The sequence below is a fragment of the Athene noctua genome, chromosome 28 (assembly GCF_965140245.1).
Source record: "Athene noctua chromosome 28, bAthNoc1.hap1.1, whole genome shotgun sequence".
NCBI lineage: Eukaryota > Metazoa > Chordata > Aves > Strigiformes > Strigidae > Athene > Athene noctua.
The window spans coordinates 1,130,369-1,154,450 of NC_134064.1; the positions used below are offsets into that span (position 1 = coordinate 1,130,369).

General features: G+C 60.5%; 4 protein-coding genes across 7 annotated transcripts; 2 read left to right on the plus strand and 2 right to left on the minus strand.

Annotated features, from left to right (window-relative positions):
• The first annotated feature begins 629 nt into the window (after positions 1 to 629).
• On the plus strand, positions 630 to 5,243 carry KCNIP3 (potassium voltage-gated channel interacting protein 3). 4 transcript variants are annotated; one of them, XM_074928616.1, is made up of 8 exons: positions 630 to 1,078; positions 2,496 to 2,620; positions 2,728 to 2,797; positions 2,934 to 3,004; positions 3,494 to 3,601; positions 3,768 to 3,872; positions 3,996 to 4,058; positions 4,267 to 5,243. In XM_074928616.1, the coding sequence occupies exons 1-8, from the start codon at positions 976 to 978 to the stop codon at positions 4,312 to 4,314; spliced, it is 693 nt and encodes a 230-aa protein (XP_074784717.1). In that variant the 5' UTR covers positions 630 to 975; the 3' UTR covers positions 4,315 to 5,243. The 4 variants fall into 4 exon arrangements, with proteins under 4 accessions (XP_074784717.1, XP_074784716.1, XP_074784715.1 ...); XM_074928615.1 differs by lacking the exon at positions 4,267 to 5,243 and having other exon boundaries at positions 3,996 to 4,127; XM_074928614.1 differs by having other exon boundaries at positions 2,496 to 3,004.
• Positions 5,244 to 5,424: 181 nt separating this feature from the next.
• Positions 5,425 to 8,757, plus strand: LOC141971303 (oxaloacetate tautomerase fahd2, mitochondrial-like). Its single transcript, XM_074928559.1, has 8 exons — positions 5,425 to 5,478; positions 7,125 to 7,313; positions 7,393 to 7,609; positions 7,709 to 7,768; positions 7,851 to 8,013; positions 8,206 to 8,314; positions 8,399 to 8,486; positions 8,605 to 8,757. The coding sequence occupies exons 2-8, from the start codon at positions 7,132 to 7,134 to the stop codon at positions 8,665 to 8,667; spliced, it is 882 nt and encodes a 293-aa protein (XP_074784660.1). The 5' UTR covers positions 5,425 to 5,478; positions 7,125 to 7,131; the 3' UTR covers positions 8,668 to 8,757.
• On the minus strand, positions 8,673 to 16,604 carry LOC141971302 (glycerol-3-phosphate acyltransferase 2, mitochondrial-like). The gene is made up of 21 exons (XM_074928558.1): positions 16,588 to 16,604; positions 16,227 to 16,340; positions 15,916 to 15,989; positions 14,564 to 14,674; positions 13,956 to 14,084; positions 12,930 to 13,029; positions 12,712 to 12,848; positions 12,492 to 12,591; positions 12,157 to 12,363; positions 11,934 to 12,044; positions 11,167 to 11,252; positions 10,966 to 11,084; positions 10,686 to 10,756; positions 10,322 to 10,586; positions 10,093 to 10,241; positions 9,898 to 9,975; positions 9,626 to 9,733; positions 9,417 to 9,537; positions 9,167 to 9,220; positions 8,986 to 9,041; positions 8,673 to 8,902 (listed from the first exon to the last, which is right to left on the minus strand). The coding sequence occupies exons 2-21, from the start codon at positions 16,338 to 16,340 to the stop codon at positions 8,765 to 8,767; spliced, it is 2,328 nt and encodes a 775-aa protein (XP_074784659.1). The 5' UTR covers positions 16,588 to 16,604; the 3' UTR covers positions 8,673 to 8,764.
• Positions 16,605 to 22,195: 5,591 nt separating this feature from the next.
• ADRA2B (adrenoceptor alpha 2B) lies at positions 22,196 to 23,864 on the minus strand. Its single transcript, XM_074928511.1, has one exon. It carries the CDS (start codon positions 23,627 to 23,629, stop codon positions 22,487 to 22,489), a length of 1,143 nt encoding a protein of 380 aa, XP_074784612.1. The 5' UTR covers positions 23,630 to 23,864; the 3' UTR covers positions 22,196 to 22,486.
• Between the last annotated feature and the right edge of the window lie 218 nt (positions 23,865 to 24,082).

Here is a 24,082-nt window from a genome sequence, read left to right on the forward strand (position 1 = left end):
ACACTCTGGGGAGATGAGGACACTCTGGGGGGAAGGGGGACAATGTCCCAAGAGCCATGGGGATGGGACATCCCCAGGGGGATGAGGACAGATGTCCCCAGGGCCGTGGGGCCAGGACACCCCCGGGGGGACAGGGACAGATGTCCCCAAAGCCCACGCGGACATGACACCCCTGGAGGGATGGGAACAGAGGCCTCTGGGGCCTGGGGGACGAGGCCACCCCAGGACACTGGGGACAGACATCCCCAGGGTGATGGGGACAGATGACATCCCCGGAGGGACAGGGGACACCCCTGGGGGGACAGAGACAGCCCCCCACGCACTTCCTGCCTCAGTGTCCCCAGGCGGGGGGGTCCCCGGGGAGCCCTTCCCTCCGCGGGGCTCAGCTGCTTACTCATTGCCATCGATCCATGCCGCTCGTTACCGGCCCGGCGCTAATTGCCTCTGACTGAACACCCCCCCAAGGGGCAGCGGGGCGAGGGGGGGGCATTACCACCTGTCTCCTCCCTAGGGGGGGCCCAAAACTATTTTTTTTTTTTTAAACGGTGTTGTTTTGGGACACACACACACCCCTCGCCGTTTTTGCATTTTAGGGGGCACCTATGGGTGCTGCGAGGGGCACCCCCAGGCTCCTTTGTCTAATGTGTGTGTGGGGTGATAGAAAAAAAAAGAGGAAAAAAAAAAAAAGAGAGAGAAAATATGGAAAAATCCCAGCAATAGTGGGGCAGGAGCGGGGGGGCCGTGGGTGAGTGCCAAGGGAGGAGGGCAGGAGGGAGGGCGCAGGCCAGCCCGCGCACCCGCCCCAGCGCTCGCCGGGACGGCACCCGCCCGCCGACACCCTCACCCCCACCCCGGGGTGACCCGCTTTTTCCTTTTTTTTTTTTTTTTTCTTTTTTGGGGTGGGGGGGTGGGGGTGGGGGGAAACATACCCCGACACCGGTTCCACGCCCCCCCCACCCCAGCACCACACCGGCCATGGGCATCCAGGGCATGGAGCTGTGTGCCGTGGCCGTGGTCATCCTCCTCTTCATCGCCGTCCTCAAGCAGTTCGGCATCCTGGAGCCCATCTCCGTGGAAGGTAACCCCGCATGTGTCCCCCCCCCAATTAATTTTAATTAATAGTAATTACTTTTTAATTAATTAAATTTATTTTCAGCCCCCCACCACATCTCAGGGTGTCCCCTCCGGGTTAAAGGACCTGTTGGGCCCATAAATGGTCCCTGTGGGGTACAACCTGCTTTTTTTGGGGGGGCACACTGCCTGGAAGGGGGATTGGGGGTGAAGCCCGAGGGTTTTGGGGTGCAGGGGGAGCTGGCTGCCCCCCACCCTGCCCCCTGCACTTGCCGCATCATGGCCCAGCCTTGCTCTGACCTTCCCCGAGGGGCTGGGCCGGCTCCAGCCCCCCCCAAAATACCCCGCTGAAGGGATGCTGGGAACCCCCAACTCCACATCGACCCCCACAGCCCTCACGAGAGGGGATGCTGGGGGCCTCCACGCCCCTGTTAACCCCGGAGACATGATGACGGGGACCCCCCAGCCCGCAGTGACCCCCAAACCTTCCCGAGGTGAGATGTTGGGGGCCTCTGAGCCTGTGTTAACCCCCAAACCCCTTCTGAGGGGGGATGCTGGGGGCCTGTGAGCCCATACTACCCCCCCAAATCCCTCTGAGGTGGGATGTTGGGGGTCTCCAAGCCCACATTGACCCCCAAAAGCCCCTGGAGATGGGACACCGGAGACCCCCAAGTCCTTCACTGACCCCAAAACCCACCTGTGATGGGACACCAGGGACCTCCAATCCCCCACCGACCCCCCCCCCCCCCCCAAGATGCAACACTGGGGACCCCAAATCCCCCACCGACCCCCAAAATCCCCCTGAGACAGGTTGCTGGGGCCCCCCAATCCTGCCCCCACCCCAGTTGGGCAGAAGGGGCTTGGCGCTGCCCCTTCACACTTCGGAAAACCCAGTTTGGTGGGAGACAGAGGGGGTCAACCCCCCCCCTCCCCCCCCCAGCAGCACCCAGGGGACCCCAGGGTTTTCCGGGGTGTCCCTACAGGTGTGGCACAGCGGAGCCTCTTCCCAACCCTGGCCCAGTTTCTCCCAGCCTGAAGTTCCCGATATCCCCGTCTCAGCACTGAACGGGTCCACAGGGGCTTCCCAAGCTGGAATTATTAATGAGCCATCATTTATTAATTACCTTCCGCCAGGCCGGGTGCGGGCGGGAGGCAGCATTAGCGGGGTCGGGGTGAGAGGCAGCTCCAGGAACGTGCTGCCGGCGGTGGATAACGGCTTCGGTGGCTCCTGGGGAAACCCTCCGGGTCGGCCGGTTTCTCCCTCACCCAGAGCTCCCCGGTTTTTCTCCAGGCACAAGGGTCAGGGGGTGAGATTTGGTTTTAAGGAGGGTTGGATCCAGGTGGGAAACAGCCCGGGATGAAGCGTGGGATGAGACGGAGAAGCTGCTGGACCCACGGGGGTCTTTGCCGGCCTCTCCCTGCAGACAGCGGCGACGTCGAGGTGGAGCTCTCGGCCGTCCGGCACCAACCCGAGGGGCTGGAGCAGCTGCTGGCGCAGACCAAGTTCACCAAAAAGGAGCTGCAATCACTCTACCGTGGCTTCAAGAACGTGAGTGTTGGGGGGACCCTTGTCCTGCCCCTCCCCCGCCAGGGCCAGGACAGGGGGGTGGGTTTTGGTGGAGCCGGGGTTCACCGGGCGCCCACTCTTCTCCCCAGGAGTGTCCCAGCGGCCTCGTGGACGAGGAGACCTTCAAGCTCATCTACTCGCAGTTCTTCCCCCAAGGCGGTGAGTCAGGGAGACCCCCAAAACCAGCGTGGGGGTGCTGGGCGGGGGGGCTGCTTCTGGAGAAAAACACCAAATCCTGCTCCTGGCGCATGCCGGGGTGGGGGCTTCACCATCACTCCTCTTCCTCCCCTCGCAGATGCCAGCACCTATGCGCACTTCTTGTTCGACGCCTTTGATGCCGACCGCAACGGGGCTCTCTGCTTCCAGGTGAGTGTCCCGGGAGTGCTTCCGCGCCCGGTTTCTCGCTGGGAAAAGCCGTTGCCAGCGCCGTGCTCCTCGAGCCGCGGCCGGCTGTCAGCGTGCCCGGCGGCGTGATTCATCAGATCTTCCTCCTCGTTCGCATGCGGTCGGGGATAAAAGCTCAGCGCAGTGGCGACGGCCAAATTCTTCAGTCTCCTCGATGGTGGGAGCCTGTGCCGGGAGAGTTCCAGGCACTGCAGCAGGGGTGGCTCGTAGAAGGGGGGGCACCGGTGCTGATTTTACCATCACAATTAAAAATAGCTATGAGCGAGAATAGAAATGGGATCGATAGGGAAAAAATCCCCCGGGGCATCCTGCGATCGATGGCAGTACCGCGGCACTATTGGAGGGGGGCGAATGGCTAGCTGGGGGAGGACAAGGGTCTGTCCCTGGGGTCTGGGTGAGCTGACAGTGCCTGTGGGATGTCCCCGCTCATGGGCACGGTTCCGCCGGCAGGATTTTGTCATTGGCCTCTCCGTCTTGCTGCGGGGGACAGTGCACCAGAAGCTGAAGTGGGCTTTCAACCTCTACGATATTAATAAAGACGGCTACATCACCAAGGAGGTGACACCAGAGGGGACAGGGACAAGGACTGGAGGGGGATGAGCAGGGTGGGAGCATCGTGGGGGACACCCAGAGGGATGGGGATGGTGGAAAGAGGTGCTGGGGGACAAAGGCGCCCTCACTTGGAGGGTTCTTGTCAACCTGACCCACATTCGTCCCCTCCTAGGAAATGCTGGAGATCATGAAGTCCATCTACGACATGATGGGGCGCTGTACCCAGCCCACCCTGAGGGACAGCGCGCCCGCCGAGCATGTGGAGCTGTTCTTCCAGGTGAGACCGTCCCCTTTTGTATCCTCCTGGCGGCCACCAAAACCCCCACGTGTGACAGGCTGGGGTTGTCACCACCGCTGGGGACAGGGACATCCCCGCTGAGCCCCTGCTGTTCCCTTGCAGAAGATGGACAGGAATGGTGACGGCGTGGTGACCTTCGAGGAGTTCCTGGAGACGTGCCAGAAGGTGAGGAACTCCGGGTGGGCTTTGGCATTGGCACCATCCTCCTCCTCACTGCCAGGCCTGCGACTCTGAGACATAACCTTGTTCCTTGTCCTGTCCCAAAATGACGTGCTGGGGAGGGTTGGGAAAGATGGGGAACAGCTCTGGTCACCCTGGGGTCGATGGGAGGAGGGGGACCGTGGGCTCTGACCTCTCCCTCCCACCCATCCAGGACGAGGACATCATGAGCTCCATGCAGATCTTCGAGAACGCAATCTAGAACCCGGGACCGCCTGCTCGGCCCTGCCAGTGCCTCTCTGAGCAGCCGAGGGGAACTTTTTTCTACTGTTTCAGACAAAACAAAAGGATAAAAGAAAGAAAATAATCCACCTGGCTCCCGGCACTCCAGTTAAAAGAGACGAGAAGATATATGGACGACTTTGCCAGCTCGTCGGCCCGAGCCCTCCCTGACACAGCACCTGGCAATGCCCACCCCGACAGCCAGACCCATTCTGGGGGGCAGAGCCCCCCCCTCAAAGGGGTTCCCTCTGCCCCAGGTGGTGCAGGAGACCTTGCCACACACAAACCCTTCCCACGGGACGCGAGCCGTCGGGGAGGGGACCCTCGAGGAGGGGGTTTCTGTATCACAGCCGTGACGCGGCAGCTCCTGAAGGCCAACTGAAAGCACACGAACCTCCTCTCCCCGCCCGCACAGCGCTGGAGGGGACCCACAGCGAGGAGAGAAGCCGCTCCGCACCTTCCAGCGGTACAAGGAGAGAGGGTTTATTTTCTAAATAAAACAAATGGCTATGATTTAGGGATGAAACACGCCACCTGGGGAGCCAAGGGGAAACAATGGTCACACACAGCCTTGCAGGGGGGGCAGAGAGGGTGACCCCAAGTCCTGGGGTAGCGGCAGCAGAGACAGCTTCACCCACAAGAGTGGCGGGATGCGGCCGGGAGGGTTATTTGGGTTATTTCTGCTTTTTTTTTCCTCACAAATGGGCCAGCGAGGCCAGGCTGCGCCTCAGCCAGGCCACACCTTGGCCAGGCCTCGGCCACAGCCCCCCTCCTCCACAGCCGCCTGTTGCTTGCTCACTCACTGCGTGTTTCCATGAAATAAAGGTGAGAAACACCCGCCTCGGCCCGGCTCGCTCCCGTCCAGGGGCTCTGCCGGCCCCGGCCTCGGCGCCGTCATGGCGACTCTGTCATGGCGGCGGGGTCCTGTCATGGCGGGCGCCGCCCGTATCCTAGCAACGCCGCTGCCCCGCCCCTCCAGCGGGAGGAAGGCGTGGCTGGCAGCTGCCGGGTTCTCATTGGCGGAGCGGCCGGCGCGGCCCCTCTTTCCCCGTTCTCGCATTGGTCAGCCCGAGGAGGGGGGGCGGGGACTCGACGCGGGGACCTTCACGCTGGGGACGCGGGGTCAGCGCGGCACGTGACGCAGGTGGCACCGGGTATCCCTTGTGCCCCCCCCGCCCCCCCCGGGAATCCCCGGCCCGACCTTATCCCCCTCCCCCACCCGGGTCGGGGCACCGCGGGGTCGGGGGGTCCTCGGGGAGCGGGGGGTCCCGCGGCTCTGGGGCTGTGCGGGATCGGGGGACCCCCGGGATCCGGCCGAGCGGCGCCGGGGCGGGGGTGCCTGTGGGGCGTTTCTTGGGATCAGGGGAATCCCTGGCATTGGGGTGGGGGCGTATCCTCTGGGATTGGAGCAGTGTGGGGTCGGGGGGATCCCCTGGGACTGGGGGGATCCCCGGGAGCAGGACTGTGTGGGATGGGATGGGGGAATCCCCCAGGACCATGGGAGGGAATCCTCTGGGGGTCCCCACTGTGCAGGGGCATCAGGAGGATGGATCCCTCAGGAGTTGGGCAGGATCAGGGGGATCCCCTGGGACCCGGGTTGTGTGGGATCAGGTGATCTGCTTCCCCCCATCTGCTGTGCCGGGGATCCCATCTCCCCCCAGATCCGTCCCACGCTGGGATCCATTCCCTGCTCTGGGGGAGTTTTGCTGCCATACTGGGGATCTCCTCTGTGCTGGGGAGGTTTCCACTGTCCCCAGCCTTTCCTTGCTGGGGCCTGATCCCCTCTCCCCTCCCAGTCTCTCCCATGCTGGGATCTGCCCCCTCACCCACCGCCGAGAATCGACTCAGTCTCCACCAGGGATCCTGGTGTTGGGATCTCCCCTCCCTCCAGGATCCCTCCTGCGCTGGGATCTGCCCCTCCCAGTGCAGGATGCGGCCCCTCCTCGCCCTGCTGCAGGGTGTCAGCCGCCAGGGATCCCCCCCCGTGCCAGAGCGATCCATCCACAGGGATGGAAAACTGTCTGCAAGGAAGAGGGGTCTGGGGGTTCTCATTGGCAAGCAGCTGACCGTGAGCCAGCAGTGTGCCCGGGTGGCCTGGCTTGTATCAGCACTAGTGTGACCAGCAGAAGGAGGGAGGTGACAGTCCCCCTGTGCTCTGCACTGGGGAGGCCACACCTGGAGGTTGTGTCCAGGTTTGGGCACCTCAGTATGAGAGAGATCTGGAGGGGCTGGAGCGAGGGCAGAGGAGGGCAACGAGGCTGGTGAGGGGCTGGAGAATCAATCCTGTGAGGAGGCAGGGAAGGAGCTGGGAGTGTTCAGTGTGAGGAGGAGGAGGCTGAGGGGAGCCCTCATCCCTCTCTGCAGCTCCTGAGAGGACATTGCAGAGAGGCTGGGGCTGGGCTCTGCTCCCAGGGGATCAGGGACAGGATAAGAGGGAACGGCTGGAAACTGCCACAGGGGAGGGTCAGGCTGGGCAGGAGGAGAAAATGTTTCCCAGCAAGAGTGGTCAGAGAGTGGAACAGGCTGCCCAGGGAGGGGGGAGTCCCCATCCCTGGGGGGGTTTCAGGGCCGTTGGGATGAGCTGTGGGGGATGTGGGGTAGGGGAGAACTTTGTAGAGTCGGGCTGAGGGTTGGACTCGATGATCCCGAGGGGCTTTTCCAACCGGAATGATTCTGGGATTCTGTGATCCAACCCCACCCAAGGAGGGTCCCCAACACCCAGGGGTAGGGGTCACAGATCCACTCCAGGCAAGATCCCGAGGATCTGACCCCCCCGCCCGGTGCCCACAGGTGGTGGATGCGCTTGCTGGGGGCCATGCGGCTGGTGCGGTTCCGGGGGGCTGGGGGGCCCGAGCCCCGTCTGGGGCTGGAAGCAGCCGGGGGGAGCGTGGTGGATCTGAGCGCAGCCGAGCCTGCGCTGCCCCGCTCCATGCGCGCCTTCCTGGAGACCGGCCCCAGCGGCCTGGCCGCTGCCCAGAGGTGGGTGCCCACCGCCCCAGCGTCACCCGCATGTCCCCGCCGGATCGAGCCCTGGCACTGAGCCCCACCGGCCTCGCAGGGCACTGGAGTCGGGCCAGCACCGGGTGCCGCGGGGGAGGGTGCAGCTCCTGGCACCCATCGGGGACCCAGAGAAGGTGATTTGTGTGGGGCTCAACTACCACGACCACTGCCTGGAGCAGGACCTCAGGAGCCCCAGGGAGCCCATCATCTTCAGCAAGTTTCCCAGCGCCATCGTGGGGCCCTTCGATGACATCGTACACCCCGAGGAGAGCAGCGTGAGTACCCCTGCCCCCCCTCCCCATGTGCCCCCCGTCCATGGGGTGCTGCCCCTCTGAGCCCACCCAGCACCCCATATTGTGTGTGTCCCCCTCCAGGAGGTGGACTGGGAGGTGGAGCTGGCCGCCGTCATCGGGAAGAAGGGGCGGCACATTGAGGTAACCGCCCCCTCCTCCACGTGTCCCCCCACCCTTTCTTAACCGTGTCCCCATTGTCACACCCCACACACCCCCCCCCAAGGAATCGTCAGCGCTGGACCACGTCGTGGGGTTCACGGTGGCCAACGACGTCAGCGCTCGAGACTGGCAGACAAGGAGGAACGGGAGGCAGTGGCTGCTGGGGAAAACCTTCGACACCTTCTGTCCCCTGGGGCCAGCTCTTGTCACCAAGGAGGCCATGGCAGGTGGGGACAGGACAGGGAGGGAAGGGGACAAGATAGGGACTCTCCCAGTTAAAAGAGGAAGCACCAGGCATCAAATCTGCCCCCAAAGCAGCTGCTTTTCCCAAAGGGCATGTTCACAGTGGCAGGCATCCCCCAGCGCTGTCCCTGTGTCCCCCCGCCACCTGGTGTGGCACGTCCCCTCTGTCCCCACAGATGTCCACAACCTGAGGATCCGCTGCAGTGTCAACGGGCAGCTGATGCAGGACAGCAGCACCAACCAGCTCATCTTCCCCCTGCCCAAACTCATCGCCTGGATCTCCCGGTAAGTGCAGGGGGAGGGGGAGGTGAGGTGCTGGGGATTGGGGGGGGCCACTGCTGACACCTCCCATCGTGTCCCCCCTGCCAGATTTGTCACACTGGTCCCTGGGGACATCTTGCTAACAGGAACGCCTGCTGGTGTGGGGCTCTTTCGGAAGCCCCCTGTGTTTCTTAAGGTGAGAGAAAGAGGTGAGGGGGGGCTCAAAATAGGGCTGGGGTGGCAGAACGGGGACATAAAGAACCCCGGGGGGACACACAAGGTGAGTGTGGGGCTTCCACCATCTCCCCTCGCAGAGAGGAGACGAGGTGCAGTGTGAGATCGAGGAGCTGGGCACCATCTGCAACAAGGTGGTGTGAAGATGGAGAGGCCAAATCTCACCCCCCTTCAGCTGCCTGCCCCCCCTGCTTTGGTATTCAATAAAGCCAGGAGCCAGTCGGGTACCTGCTCCCAGATTTATTGGCACGACAGTGGTTGCCACGGCTCGAGGAACTGCTGGATGAAGGCTTCCAGCTTCCCCCGGTTCACGCTGGAGTGGAAAGGCTGGGCAAGGTGGAGCAGGGGGCCAGCTGGGGTCTGCACCTCCTCCAGCACCTGGGGAGGAAGAGGAGGATCACCCAGGGGAGTGGGGGACAGCTTGAGGTTGGGGAGGGCTAGCAGAGCCCGGCCGTGCTTACCCCCATCTCCTTGAAGGCCTGCAGAGAGCTGAGGGCCAGGCTCCTGTTGGGGTACTCTGGAGGGAGAGAAATCCCGGAGGGAGAACCCATATCCCACCCTTTGGGCACCCACAGCCCGGTTTTATGGGGGTGCTGCCCCCAAAGCAGGAGGGAGTCCCCATCTGTCCCCACCCAAACTCACTGACACTGTCCTCCTCGGCCAGGAACTGCAGCAGCGCCTCCACATAGGCTGCCTCTGGGGTTGGTGGGAGAGAAAGGGGTGGTTAAATCACACCACCCCATTCCTGGGGGGACACAGCCCCTCTCCTGGCCCAGTATAGAGCCAGGGCTGCAAGGGAGCTTTGGCTGTGCCTCAGTTTCCCCAAAAGCCAAGCCAAAGGGGGACTAGTGTGGTTGGAGAAGCAATTGTCCACCCCAGGGGGGTGTCCTACCAGGCTGGGGCCAGCTGGGTCGGTCCAGGAAAGCCAGCGCTCTGGTGTAAGTCCTCAGCACAGGGCTCAGGAGCCGCCAGAGGAAGAAGAGGAAGCCAGGAGAGCCCTGAGGCTCGCTGAGCTGGAGGAAGGGGCGGGGGGGAAGCCAGACTTGGTGAAACCTCCACCACAGAGGCAGCCAGGGTGCATCAGGGGGACACCCCGAGTACCTTGAAGAAGCACCTGGGGACCTTGCTGTCGCTGTCACTGTCACTGTCACTGTCGCTGAAGTCCAGCCTGGCCCAGGCCTGGCCCTTACCCCAGTGCTCGCTCTCCAGCTGCAGGGAAAAAGCACCTATGATGCCACCCTGCCAGCACCCTGTCCCCCACAGGGACCCCCCCCTGCTCCCTCGTCACCTTCCCAGCCAGGACCGGAGGGCGCAGTAAGAGCTGAGCCACCCATCCCCAGCATAGGGCAGGGGGGTCCTGGGGGGACACCCACCTCCTCAGACTCCAGCAACCCACACACGAGGAGCTTGTCGATGACGTCCTGGGTCTGGTAGTCGAGGGGCTGGCAGGGCTGGAAGAGAGGAGAAAAAGGGGCTGGCAGGCAGCAGGACTCCCTGTAGCCACACAGGCAGCGGTGACAGGCCACTTCCACGCGATGGCAGTGCCACCCCACACCACCAGCCCCTACCTGGAGCCCCAGAAGGTTTAGGGGGAGCAGCCGGAGCAGCTCCAGGGTCTTGCGGTGCAGCTCGTCCCGGCTGATTACGATGCTGAAGAGGCTGACGGGCACTTTCAGGAAGGGCAGCATCTCCACCAGCAAGGCACGGATGGCACAGGCTGCCGGGAAAATGGCGTCCCCGATTTCCCCAATGTCCCCAATCCCTGGTGTCCCCAATCCCCCACGCCTCGCTCCTCACCGCCCACTGCCTCGTGAGCGAAGATGGGCAGGATGGCAGCGCTGTGGTGGCTCAGCTCACTCAGGGCCTCCGCCGAGGCCTTAGGGACCACCACAATGTCACCAATGGGGGAGAGGTGGTAGCAGGTGATATGGGCTTTAAGCAGGATGAGGCTGTGCTGCACCAGGACGCGGACCTGCCCCGAGAAGCCCACGTCATGCTGGCCCGACAGGATCTCCTCCACCAGCCAGGCAAAATCCTTCATCAGCCGGGAGAAGACGACGCCCTGGAGGAAGAAGAGGATGAGCTGGCTCCCCTACATGGTGGGGCAGCTTGGGAAATCTTGCTCCAAAGGAAGAGAAAGCTGGAAACCTCCGTGCCTCACCTCCCAGTGCTTGTGCAGCAGCAGCACGGACGTGATAGCCACAGCCATGACTGCAGAGCAGGAAACACCATCTGCAAGGGATGGAGAAGCAATCGTTAGCCATCAGGGGATGAGCCCCCTGCCCCGAGCCTGATAGGGAGAGGAGGCAGCAGCGGTGGCATCCCAAGGGATATCACCCAGCAGATGCCAGGGGGGAGTTTTCCCCACCCCCACTCCAGCCCTGTGTGGGCAGGCAGATGGCTGGAGGCCGGACTCCTGCCTCCCCCTGCAGACCCCTCACCGCTCAGGCAGTGCAGGCCCAGCTTGGTCACCAATATTTCCTCTTCTGCCTCCAAACTAGCAGCCGTTGCCAGGCCAGGACCCCAAACCACTGCTTTCTTCTTGTCCAGCTGGCTGGGACTGGAGGAAATGGGGTGAGAAAGTGGGGCTAGGAGCAGACCTTAGAGGTGAGATGCTCCCCCAAGGCTCAGCTCCTGCTTACCATGTGCCGCGGATGGTAGGCAACAGCGGCTCCTCCAGCGGGTTCCCCAGGCAGCTCTGCCTGACGAGGTTTTTGGCCACAAATTCCTGAGATTGAGGACAAACAAGCCTGTTGATGCTTGCAGCCCTCAGCACCAACAAGCTGACTTGATCCCTTGACTCCCCAGAGCCCCAGCAAGCCCCCAGCGATGGGTTCACTGGATCTCCTGGAGAACCCCAGATCCCCTTCAGCCACCCAAAACCCCACCATCCAACCCCCGGAGGACAGGTCTGCTGGGGAGCGGCTGAGGGAACTGGGGGGGTTTGGTCTGGAGGAGGCTGAGGGGAGACCTCCTGGCCCTCTGCAACTCCCTGCCAGGAGGGGGCAGAGAGGGGGGATGAGTCTCTGGAGCCAAGGCCCCAGCGCCAGGCCCCGAGGGAATGGCCTCAAGCTGCCCAGGGCAGGGTCAGGCTGGCTCTGAGGAAGGATTTCTGTGCAGAAGGGGCTGTTGGGCGTTGGAATGGGCTGCCCAGGGCAGGGGGGGAGTCCCCGGGATCCCTGGAGGGGTTGAAGAGTCGGGCTGAGCCAGCGCTGAGGGATCTGGGGGAGTTGGGAACGGTCAGGGTGAGGGTCATGGTTGGGCTGGAGGAGCTGCAAGGGCTTTTCCAACCCAGAGGATTCTGGGATCCTGTGTGAGGTTTGCACAGCCACCAACATCACAGCAACAAAACCTCCAGAGCTGGGATGGACCCAGACAGGAGCCTTACCTGCAAACCCCAGTGCCATACCTGTAAGGAGAAGGGCTGGGCAAAGTCCACCCGGACGCAGCCAAAGTTGCGGCGCATGGCCTGACACGCTGCCCAGAGGCAAGTGCCAAGGCCAAGGGGCTCAGCCCCGTGCTGGGAAAAGAGGGGAGAGCAAAGCATTAATAGGGTGATGGAGGCAAGTGCTGCTCCCCAGGGACACACCCAGTGATTTAGGTGCTGCGCCCGCATCGACAAGAGCTCTCACCGCTTCTTCCCGGCACAAAGCGCCAGGGGCGATGTCATAGGCGATGCCCATGGGGACCAGAAGGACGTCGGGGACGGCGCCGTCCCGCACAGCTCGGTACACCAGGGCCAGCCACTCCCGGGCAGGGGCAGAGAGGTGCTGGGTGACAGAGGGCTCTTCCAGGAAGATGAGCAGAGGCTGTTGGCTCTTCAGCACCTCCTCGATGTACTGGTGGGGGGAGACGGGGTGAGGCTGGGGGGCACTGGCAGCACCTCTGGGATGCATGGGAGGTTTGCTGGGTGCTTTTGAAGCTTGGGGAATGTTTTATCCCTCCCAGCACCCCAGGCTGGACTTACCACATCTAGGACAGCCCCTGGGAGCCCTTCATCCTGGTTGCTTGGCATCTGTCCCATCCTCAAGGGCAGGAAAATTCCTCCCAGGCGGCTGAGCAGGGCGCTGAGGGGAAGAAGAGCCACCTTGCACAGGGCCATCACCCTCAGCTTTGCAAGTGCAGTTCCCTCCTTGCTGGGTGACGACCCACGTGCTGAGCTCGATCAGGTGTCTGCTGTGCCTTACCGGAGGTGAGAGCTGCAGGCCTGGCCGCCCACTGTCACCCTGGGCACCCCCAGCCCCTGGGAGAAGAGGAGGAAGGACAGGAGCAACCCATCCAGCGGGGATTTGTGTGTGGAGAGGAAAACCAGCGGCACGTCAGGCTGCAAGAAAAGCCAAGGCTCAGCATCCAGCATGCTGGCAGCGAGGCACGGGGCTGAGAGCGGCTCTCACTGCGTCCCTACCATCTTGCTGGCCCTCAGCACCATCTCCAGCTGCCCTCGGTGGAGCTGCACGTTGAGGAAGAGGCAGTTCAGAAGCTTGAGTAAAGCCCAGTTGCACAGCCTGCAGGAAAACAAGCAAGTGAGCAACCCTGCAAGGGGCCATTGCTGCCCCCAAACCACCACAGAGACATTACTCAGGCCACCCTTCCCTGCCTCAGTTTCCCCACCCAAATAGCAAAGGGGGCTGCATGAGACAGCTTGAATCAAAAAAAAAAAAAAAAAAAAAAAATCTCACTTCTCAGCTCCTGTAAGGCAAATAAACAGTTTTATTATAAATTAAGTTAAAACATTAAAGGCTGGATGTGACAAGACCACCCCCTTGTCCCTCAGGCAACAAAAGCTGAAGTCAATTACCCCTCCATCTCCCCTGTCCTCCCGCACTTACGGGAAGGATCCAAGCGCTTTTATCCCCTGGGTAATTTCTTCCCTTTAAATACTTCAGACTGCTCAGAGAGTTCTTTTATTACAGCTCAATCAGACAAGCAATTAGGCTACAATGCAACCTCTAATTGCCAATTTCTCAATGACAAGAGGAAAAAAAAAAAGAAAGAGAGGGAGAGAGAAAGGAAAAGTTCCCTTTTGGTTTGCTTTGCTTTCCATCCTCCCAGTGGTTTTTTTATTTCCCCCCTTTCTTCCCCACTCCAGTGTCAGATTCCAGCTCACTGGAAGAACTGGGGGAAGTGTCCCCAGAGAGCTGCGTGGTACCCCAAGGGCTGCCAGCCCTGCTGCTGTGCATCCCCCAAAGGGTCCCTGTGCATCCCCCCAAAGGATGGCTTGCAGGCATGAGGCACCCAGTCACCACTCAAAGCCCATCTGAAGGGGCTTAATACACAAATTAAGAGCACAAAAAAAAAAACCAAAACCTGGTGTGAAGGAGAGGGACTGGGAATGCCCCAGACAGGAGCTGGGATCCCTCCAAGAGAAGGTGGGAGATGCCCGTGAAGGGGGATCCACACCCACAACCCTCCCCAGAGTGGGAGCGCAGACCTCAGCATGAGAAGGGAGAGCGGGGCCTGGATTTCAGCCAGGATCTTGAGTATTTCCTCCTTCCATGGCCAGTGGGATCCGCTGTCCCCGCTGGAGCCACGGGACCGGCCGGTAGTGACATCCCGTACCCTGCAGAGGGGGGATGGAGAGGAGGTGGGAAGCAGGAGGCAGAGCGAGGGGTTAAAAAGCATTCTCCATATTACAGTAATTACAGTGTACCGGCTGCCAGCCTCCTGCTGTGTAATTAGCCATGACAATGAGTTAAGTGACAAGGTCTGACAAGGCCATGTCACCCCATTGGGACAGAGACTGGGAGAGCCTCAGCGGCATCCCGGGGCAGAGCCCAGAGAGCTGGTTCCCCACCAAACTGGGGTACAGGCTCCTTTTGAGGGTGCTGAGTACAGGGGGAACAGCTGCAAAGCCCCTTCCTCGGGGTGAGTTTTTGGGAAGGGTGCAGCAGCAAGGAGGAGCTGGCACCTTTCTTTCCACTGGGCGCAGACGAGCGACCGAATGGGATCCCACAGGGTCAGGGGAATGATGCTGCAGGACCTGGGTCCTGGCAGGGGTGAAGGTGACCCCAGAGAGCCCCTCCAGCTGCTCCCACTTACCTCTTGCTGCAGCAGATCCTCGAGGGGAGGTCTCTGGGGGTGTCAGCAGGAACTTCCCAGTCCCAGACAGCAAGGAAACCACAGACCCTTCGGACGAGCCAGCCCCGGTACCTGGGCAGGAAGACAGACAGCTATGTTCCGGTGCTTAGATGCTTTTCCAGCATGTTCAGCCCCCCTCAAACCAGCTGTTTGCAAGACTTTGAGATTTTTCTCCCCATTTTACAGCTGGGAAAATGGAGGCACCAGCAGAGCGATGCTCCCAGCCACCCTGGTCCTTGCAGCATCGCTCCTCACACAGGAGGGAAACCTGTGATGGCTAAAAACACACAGAGAACGTTGCAGAGGTCCCAGATCGGGGCCTTTTCCAAATCTGCCCCCAAATCAGAGCTAGGCAGCACCTGAAAGGGACGGAAGGGAGTTTTTAGATCTTGCAGAGCGGGCGGCAACCCAGCGAAAGGGCTGCAAGAGAAGGACACGGGAACTTCAGACCTTCGTCCTTCCCACTCGTGATCTCAGCCACCCCATCACTGGGTGGTTTTTAGCCACCCCACAACTCCCGCGTCGCTGCAGCGGCGATGAATTATTCAAAGAGTTTGAAAGCTGGAGCTGGGATATTTCAAGCTGAATAGAGTATAATGACCCGATTTGGAAAAATACAGCGCTAAATTGCTAAACCACCAGGGACTGCTCTGAAAAGGGGAGAGGAACTGAAGAGTCCAGCACCTCAGGAACAAAAAAAAATATATCAGGCATTTGGCAAGGAAACGGCTCCTGGGGTTCAAGGAGGAAAAGGCTGGCTGACACCAGCCAGAGGTCCAGAGTTAGAGCCTCTGGGGAGGAGGAAGAGCAGGAGGGGTTGGGGAAGAGGCCATTTCCCCTCTCCCCAGGGGCCAAGAGCCAGGCTTGCTCCAAGCGCTGTGTGCGTGAGTTTGTCCTTGTGCCGGAGCCAAAGAGGAGAATGAAAACACCCCCAGCCCCCCTGCCAAGTTCTTCCCAACAGCACCAAGATACCAAGTTTCATTTTAAAGAAAGAAACAACCCCAAATCCTCAACTCTGTGGATGACTTCTCCTCCCAGCCTGTGTGTGAGAGCAGACAGGGAACAGACCAAGCCCTCTCCACTGTTACTAACACGCTGCACTCGGAGATGTGGCTTCCAGCCTTTCAAAATATAATTAACATCCCTCCTTTTTGGATTAATTAGAGAGTAAGGATGACAGAGAGGCATCCCCACACTCTTGTGCAGCAGGGAAAGGGATTTCCATGGGGACTTGGACAAACCCTGGGGGGGGGGGGGGGGGGGGAAAGCAGTTTGCCCAGCGTTCCAAGGCACAGAGCTGATCCGATCCTCACCGCGTGTCCTCCTCTGTCACCCGGATGACATCGCGGAAGCCGAGAGAGGAGAGCTGCTGGTGGTAGAAACGACCCTGGAAGGAAAAAGCTGGGTTAGCTCTCACGGCAGCAGCAGGTCTGCCTTTGAAAGGTGACAGCAGGAAAAGGTGGGGAGATTTTATCCGTGCCTGTGCCACACCAGCCCCCCACCCTCCCCCCAGGCATAAGACCCTTTGGATGGGGCTTATCCTCTTCACGCACATCCCAGGATCCCAGATTTTCTCCCCAGCCAGCTCTGGGAAAGCCCAGAGCTCCCAGAGCCATGCTCTTACCCAGCTTATCGGGGTGCAGGTCTGGCAGCAGCGCCTTGAGGGCGGACGGCAGTAGCCCAGAAAAGGGATGAAAATTTCCACTTTCTCACCCAAATGGTAGATCCAGGTTTTCATCTGAGGAGGGAAAGACAGACAGCAGGGAGGGAGGGATGGCACAAATCCTGCTTGCCCTAGAAATACCAAATGTTGGTGAATTCTCCCCAAAACACATTTGCGCTGTCACAAGAAGCCCTGTTACTGGGCTTACTGGGGAGAAATAAAGCAAGTTTATCTGGGATTGAAGGGGCAGCCACAAAGGGGAGACTCAAGCTGGTTTCCCCCACTGAGGGGACACTGCCCCCCTCCCCAGACGAGGAGTCACCCTTGGTTCTCCATCACCAGAGGAGCGTGGGGACCCGGATCCAGTGGGCTCAGCACCGCAGGGGTGCTCGGGCAGCGGGTTTTGCGCCAGGATGAGGCCTTGGAGACGCGTCCAGCACCAGCCAGTGGAGCTCAGCTGTGGAGACACGGGCAAGAGGGGGTCAGTGAGAGCTGGGGGGGCACACGGGGAGACCCCAAACCCTTTGACCTGATCCTGCTTGCATGAGATGCTTCCACCACCATCACCAGAGCCGTGGGGGAACGGGGTGATGCAGGATGGGACCTGCAGGGTGGTGGTGGGGGAGGTGCTGAGCCCCCTCTCCTCACTTCAGGCCTTTGCAGGGAAGAAATGGGGCTCCTCAGGAAGGAAATGGATGGTTTATATCACAAAAAGAGAGGGGGAGGGGGGGGGGGGAAGGCAGAAAAAAACCCCACAACCAACCCAGCAACCAATGCGCCAAAACCCCTCGGGAAAGGAATTTATTCTTCGTAATCGAGCTCCGGTGCTGTTACAATTGACTTTTCCCTCCCACACCCTCCTCCCCCCCAGCACTGAGATGCCAATCTGTACCCAAAAACCCTGCAGTGTCTGTACAAACTGTCCCGAAACGCTGCAACCCCAACCCCCAGCCAGTCTCTGCCTGCCCAAATCGGCCTGGGGGGACCCAGCACGGCCCACTGATGCATGGAGAGGGACTGCTCCTGCGAGACACAGCCCCCCCAAGGTATCAGGGGCTTTTAAATCACATCTACCCCCTCCCTTTGTTTTGGGGTAGTTTTAAGGAGTTTTGTTCCCCCCCAAAAAAACAAAAACAAAAAAAAAAAAGAGAGGAAGGAGGAAAACAAAAATAATTTGGTTTTAAAACGTTGATGGGGGGGTGTAAAGAAAAGCAAGGTTGGAGGGAACGAAACCCCATTCAAGTTTTGGACCCCCCAGCAAACTCCCCAACTATGAAACTGCACCAGATTTACCAGGGGGTGCTTTGGGGGGTGAGGAACAGGGTCACCTCCCCCCCTTGTTTGGGATCAGAGTGTCCCCTTGGTCCTTGTCCCCAGGGAGTCACATACCTTTAGGACAGGCTGTCCTGGGGTAGGGGTACACCCCCAAAGCAGTGGGAGAAGAGGCACCGGGGATGCTCAAGGGTCCTGGAAAAAAAGAAGACAGAGTTGGAAAGTCTTATTTTGGAAGGTTTCAGTTGCTCGGAGGGGGCTGTTGGCAGGGGAGACCCCCGTGGGCCTCACATGTCCTGTAAGGCTTTGGGGGGATGGGGAACACACCCCACACACACCCCTTAGGGTCTAGGGGGGGTGTATAACCACCCTATACAGGCCCCACATGCCCTATAGGGTTTGGGGGGGGATTAATATGCCCCACACCCTCTACAGAGCCTGGAGGCGGGGGGGAAACACCCCACATGGATGCCACAGACCCTATAGGGCCTGGAGAGGGGGGCATGTAACCCGCCCCACACCCCCTCTAGAGCCTTGGGGGGGGCACACACACCCCCCACAGACCCTATAGGGCCTTGGGGGGGGAAGTAACCCCCCGCCGGCCCCCCCAGGCCCCGGCCCCGCTCTCACCCTCCGCAGGCCCGGCCGCTCTGTCCCGCTCCGCCCCCGGGGGAGCCCGGCCCTGAGGGGCGGCACGTTCCGGCCGAACCCCCCGGGCCTGGCGCGCAGCCCCTGCGCCTCAGCTGGGCCCCAGGGCCCCCACCCTGTCACCCCCACGGTGCCCATCCCCGTCCTCCCCGGGGACACAGCCCCAGCCCCTTCCCAGGCCCCCATCACCCTTGGGGACATCAGCCCCAAACCCCCCCACGAGGTCCCAGCCCCTTCCCAGGTCCCCACCACCTCTGGGGACATCAACCCCCGCCCAAGTCCCCCACCACCTCCAGGGCCATCAGCCTCCCCCAGCCCTGTCACCCTCAGGCCCATCACCCCAGACCTCCAAAACCTCCAGGAAACAGCAGGGAACTGGGTGAGCCTAAATGGGCTGAATCTGCCTGAAAACACCCCAAAAAAGGCAACACTTTTCACCTGCCTGCTGGGGCTGGTGCTTTCACACCCCCCCCGGAGGGCTGAAGCTGCAAATCTGCCTTTAAGTGCAGCTGAGAGCTGTTATCCCTTAATCGTCCTCTGGCAGGGAAATAATAAGGAGAAAAAAAAAGGCAAGGCAAGAAAAAAGGGGGGGGGGGGGGAAAAAAACACAGAGAAGAGAAAAGAAAAAAAAAGTCAAGAAAAAAGGAAAAGCATAAGAAAAAAAAGAAAAAACTTAGTTACTTGGAAGGGAAGAGGAGGAGGGAGAGTGGGGCGGGGGCTGCTGTGACACCCATGGGATTTGGGGGGCTTTTTAGGGGGCAAGAAATAGCAGGGGGAGGAGTTTTGGCCAAATCCTGCCTGCCCTGAGCCCGTCTTCTCCAAAAATGGGCCCGTTCACACTTTTTCTGGCTTTTTTCTCACTTTTTTTTCCTGGCTTTTTCTTGTTTTCCAGGGGACCCCAATAATAGCAAAGCTTCTTCACGCCACATCACTCAGAGACCCTTTAAAATGTCACTGTGATGGGAAGATTTCAGGCAACCCAACCCAATTTTTTATTTTAATTTTTTTAATATTTTAAGCATAAATTGATGGCCATGGCTCCCCCCGCCGCCACGGTGGCTATGGTTACCGTATCTTCACTTCCCTGGCTTTTATTGCTCTGCCATTAAACCCAAATACAAATAAAAAGCTTTCGCAGCCATTCCCAGTTCCTTCGTTTTAAATATTTCGATGGGAACGCACATTTTTTCTCCATGAAGAAATTATTCCCCCCGCCCCCAACTTTGCGCCTGACCTTCCTCTGCCGGTGAAAGTGGCCAAATTGTGTCAAAATGCTAAAAATAAAATAAAAGATGGCGGGAGGGATCATCCCAGGCGCCAGCACCAAAGGTTTTGTCACATCTATCATATTATTATATTTCATCATATAATTAGCCAGCATTAATTAAAAACCCCATACTGGAGGCAAGCCCTGGAGCAGCTCTGGCAGGAGGCTGAGTCCTGGCAAGAACTCATTACACCTCTCAGCGTCATCCAAGCTCCCCACAAGGGTTTCCCACACCAGTTTAAGGCAGCGCCTTCCTACTGGTCCCAGTTTGGATTCTGAGCCCCTCTCTGGCTCGAAACCTGAGCAAGCACCTGGAGGAGGATGTCACCAATTAATAATCCTGTTTAATTAACATCCCCCTCCTGCTGCTTCCCCAGCACTAATGAGGGGATGACAATTATTCTGGCATCGATAATGCCGGGTCAGTGGCACCGGGGCCTCCCCGCGGGGGTCAGCCGCTGACCCAAGCGCTGGGGGGGGGGGCATAAACCCTTCACCAACACATTTTAACCCATTTTTCAGCGAAAAAGCTCACCCTGCTTGAATTTCTGTGGGCTTTTTTTTTTTTTTTTTTTTTCCCCAGCAAACCCGCTTCTGCTGAATATACGGGTTGGGGAGGGGGGGAAAATTAAGGAATCACCATGGAAACCTGTGGGTGGTTTTGGGGGAATTAGTGGAAATCAGAAGGGGGAGAAGGTTGGGGGGGGGGGGCAGAGTTGGCAGTGGTGGGGGTACGGGGTGGGCAGGGCGGGTATTGGGCCCTGCTGGGGACAGGCTGGTTCCATGGGGACCCAGCCCCACAGAACTGTACCCAGCCCCACAGGGCCATACTTAGATCCCCATGGGACCATGCTCAGCCCCACAGGACTATGCTCAGCCCCATGGGACCATGCTCAGCCCCACAGGACTATGCTCAGCCCCATAGGACCATGCTCAGCCCCACAGGACTACACTCAGCCCCGTAGGATCATGCCCAGCCCCGCAGGACCACGCTTAGATCTCCACAGAACCATGCCCAGCCCCACAGGGCCATGCCCAGCCCCATAAGGCCATGCCCAGCCCCACAGGACCATGCCCAGCCCACAAGACTATGCTGAGACCCCCAGCCCCATGCCCAGCCCTACAGAACCCCACACCCAGCCTCACATCTGCCCCAGCATGAGGCAGGGTGCGAAGTGGCTGATGTGGGCACAGCCGTGGGGCAGAGGGAGCTGGAGCGGGATGTGGAGTCAGAGGCCGGGAGCGGGTCCAGCTGCCTCAGGGCTGGGCTGGCGGGGGTCCAGCATCTCGGCGTGCGCAGCCCTACAGCCCCGGCCCTGTTCACACGCCCTCTCCCACCCTCAGCGTCCTCCCAGCGCACTGGGATGGGCCAACAGCCGCTGGACGTGCTGGGCTCGTGGGGGAGGAGGAGAGCGGCCAGGCTGGGAAAGGGCTTCCCAAAAGTTCAGATGGCTTCAAGGTGGATGGGGGTGAAGTCCCACAGTGGGGTGGGGAGATAGGGCCAGCTCTGCCACTGCAGAGGAGAGCTGTCCCTGGTCACATCCCCCAGCCACGGGGAGCACCAGTGTGTTGGTACTGGTGTGAAGCGTGATATACTGGTGTGGGTCACTGTATACTGGTGTGGGTCACCATTTGCTGGTGTGGGTCACTGTATGATGGTGTGGGTCACTATATACTGGTGTGGGCCACCACATGCTGGTGAGGGTCACTGTATACTGGTGTGGGTCACTGTATACTGGTGTGGGTCATTGTATACTGGTGTGGGTCACTGTATTCTGGTGTGGGTCACTGTAGGCCAGTGAGGGTCGTCATGCACCATCATGAGTTACGATGCACCAGTATGGGTCACGATGGACCAGTATGGGTCGTGATACACCAGTGTGGGTCACGATACCCTGATGTGGGTCACGATACCCTGTTGAGGGTCATGACACCCTGGTGTGGGTTACGATACCCTGGTGAGGGTCGCCACATGCCAGCATGGGTCACTGCATGCCATCGTGAGTCATGGTAAAGCAGTGAGTCACGACACGCCAGTGTGGGTCACAACACGCTGTCAGGAGTCACGACACAGAGGTGTGGGTCGCAATACCCTGCTGTGGGTCGCGATACTCCATCACAAACCATGATTCACCAGTGTGGGGCACGATGCTCCACCATGACCCACAGTTACACCCGTGTGGGTCATGATATCATGATGCGGGTCATGATATGGTGATCTGGGTCACTCTGGTGTGGGTCACAATCCCACAAACCCCTCCTGTGGCCCCCAACACGCATCATCCCCTGCCCTGGGTGGGCAGCACAACCCTATATGAGACACCCGCGAGTCCCCTATATCAGCCACCCGTGAATCCCCACCCGAGTGGAGTCCCCTGACACCAGGCTCTGTCCCCATCCCCCTTTGGGTTGAATGTCCTTGGGGCCGGCAGCTGCAAAGATTTATTCTTTGGGGTTTTTTGGCTTATTTTTAAAAAAATTATTATTATTTATTCCTTCCCGGGCGCTGCCATAAATAACCGCCCCCTCCCAGACATCGTGTTCCTGCTCTGCCGGCACACATTCCTCCCAGCCGTGCTGCCGGCTGTCACGGGCCACGGCTCTTGTCCCCAGCAGTCCCCAGGGACTGAGGGGGACACACCACGACCCTGCCCCCCCCCCCCCCCCATCTGCACCTTGACAAAAAGTGACATTTTTACTTATTACAAAATATCTTTTATTGTTAAAAGGCCACCTTGGGGGGGGTGGGGGGGCTGGGGAGCGTACTGAGATGCCACCGGGCTTGGGGACAGGAGTTGTGGCGCGGCAGCACGTCCCCCTGCCACCCCGTGGGAAATCTGGCAGAGAAGGCAGAGAGCAGGCAGGTGCCGGCAGCAGGAGTGGGAGGGAAACTCATCATCACTTTGGGGGGCTTCAAACCCACCCCCACCCCCCCCAAACCCAATGGATGCTCCAGGTGGCAAGTGTTGTCAGGAGGAGGAAGAGGAAGAGGAAGAGGAAGGAAGGAAGGAAGGAAGAGGGTAACCAGAGCCCCTCACCAGGGCGTCGGGGCGCGGCGGCGGCAGAGGAGGCGCCGGAAAGCCTTGCGGAAGTCCTGGTTGAAGACCGTGTAGATGACAGGGTTGAGGGAGCTGTTGCAGTAACCGATCCAGAAGAAGAACTGGAAGACGCCATCGGGGACCTTGCAGCGGTGGGGACAGAGTGCGCCCAGGCTGTAGAGGAAGAAGAAGGGGAACCAGCAGAGGACAAAGACGCCAATGACCACGGCCAAGACAAAGGTGAAACGTTTCTCCCGGTTGATCTGAGTCTTCCTCCTCCAAGGGTTCAACGCTGGTGGCCGATGGGCCAACACCACCTGTCCTGTCCCGGTGGCCAAAGTGTCCCTGGGGCGTCCCCCAGGCTGTGGGGATGTCCCTGCCCCAGCATTTGGGGACGCTGGGGGCTCCTCAGGGCTCAGTAGCGAGGTCCTGTCCGCCGGCGGGCAGGTGCCCGGGGTTTGCGTAGTGGCTTGGGGGGTGGTGTTTGGTGGCCCCGGTGGTTTGGTGGCGGTGGGGTGAGAGCGGTGGCGGCGTTTGGCGATCAGGTAGATGCGCAGGTAGACGAGGATCATGATGAGACACGGGGCGAAGAAGGAGCCGACGCTGGAGGAGAGGACGTACCAGGCCTCCTCGTTGAGTTTGCACTGCGGCCGCCCCGCTGCTGCCACCGCTTTCTTCTCCCCCTTGTAGACCAAGGGCGGGAGGGAGATGAGGGCGGCAATGGTCCAGACGATGAAGATGCTGCACTTGATGCGCCGCGGCGTCCGCTTGGCGTTGTACTCGATGGCCCGACTGACCGACCAGTAACGGTCCAGGCTGATGGCACAGAGGTGGACGATGGACGAGGTGCAGAAGAGCACGTCCAAAGCCAGGTAGATCTCACACCACGTCTTCTCAAAGTACCAGTAGCCCAGCAGCTCGTTAGCCAAGGAGAAAGGGATGATCAAGGTGGCCACCAAGATGTCGGCAGCCGCCAACGACACCAAGAAGAGGTTTTGGGGCGCCTGCAGCGAGCGGCTGCTCAGCACCGCCAGGATCACCAGCGCGTTGCCCGTGATGGTGAAGAGCACCAGGAAGGTGATGGCGGCGGCGATGGCGGCGGTGGCTTGGACCGAGTAACCCCCTGCGGGCCCCTCCATGGTCCCACGGGCCACGGGGTCCGGCCGCCGGCACTCAGCGGGGCCCCCCCGGGCTGCGCCAGGCCGCGGGGTGCAGGGGGACACCGGTGCCCCTTGCCATGCTGCGTGCTGCGCTGCCTGACCTGCCTGCTGCTCCCCTGTCCTGCCCGCGGTCCCTACTGCTGCCTGTACACCCGTGCGGGGCTGCCTGCACCCCTGCCCGCCTGTACCTCTGCTTGCCCTGCCCACACCTGGAGCCCTGCCCGCTCCCGAGCCCCCTTGCCCTGTGCTGCCTGCTGTCCCTTATGCTGCCAGCCCTGCCCTGCCTGCACCCCGCCCTGCCCTGCCCTGCCCTGCCTGCCCCCTGCCCTGCCTGCCCCCTGCCCTGCCTGCCCTGCCTGCCCCCCGCCCCGCCTGCCCTGCCTGCCCTGCCCGCACCCCGCCACCCCAGCCCTGTCCCGCGCTGCCTGCAGC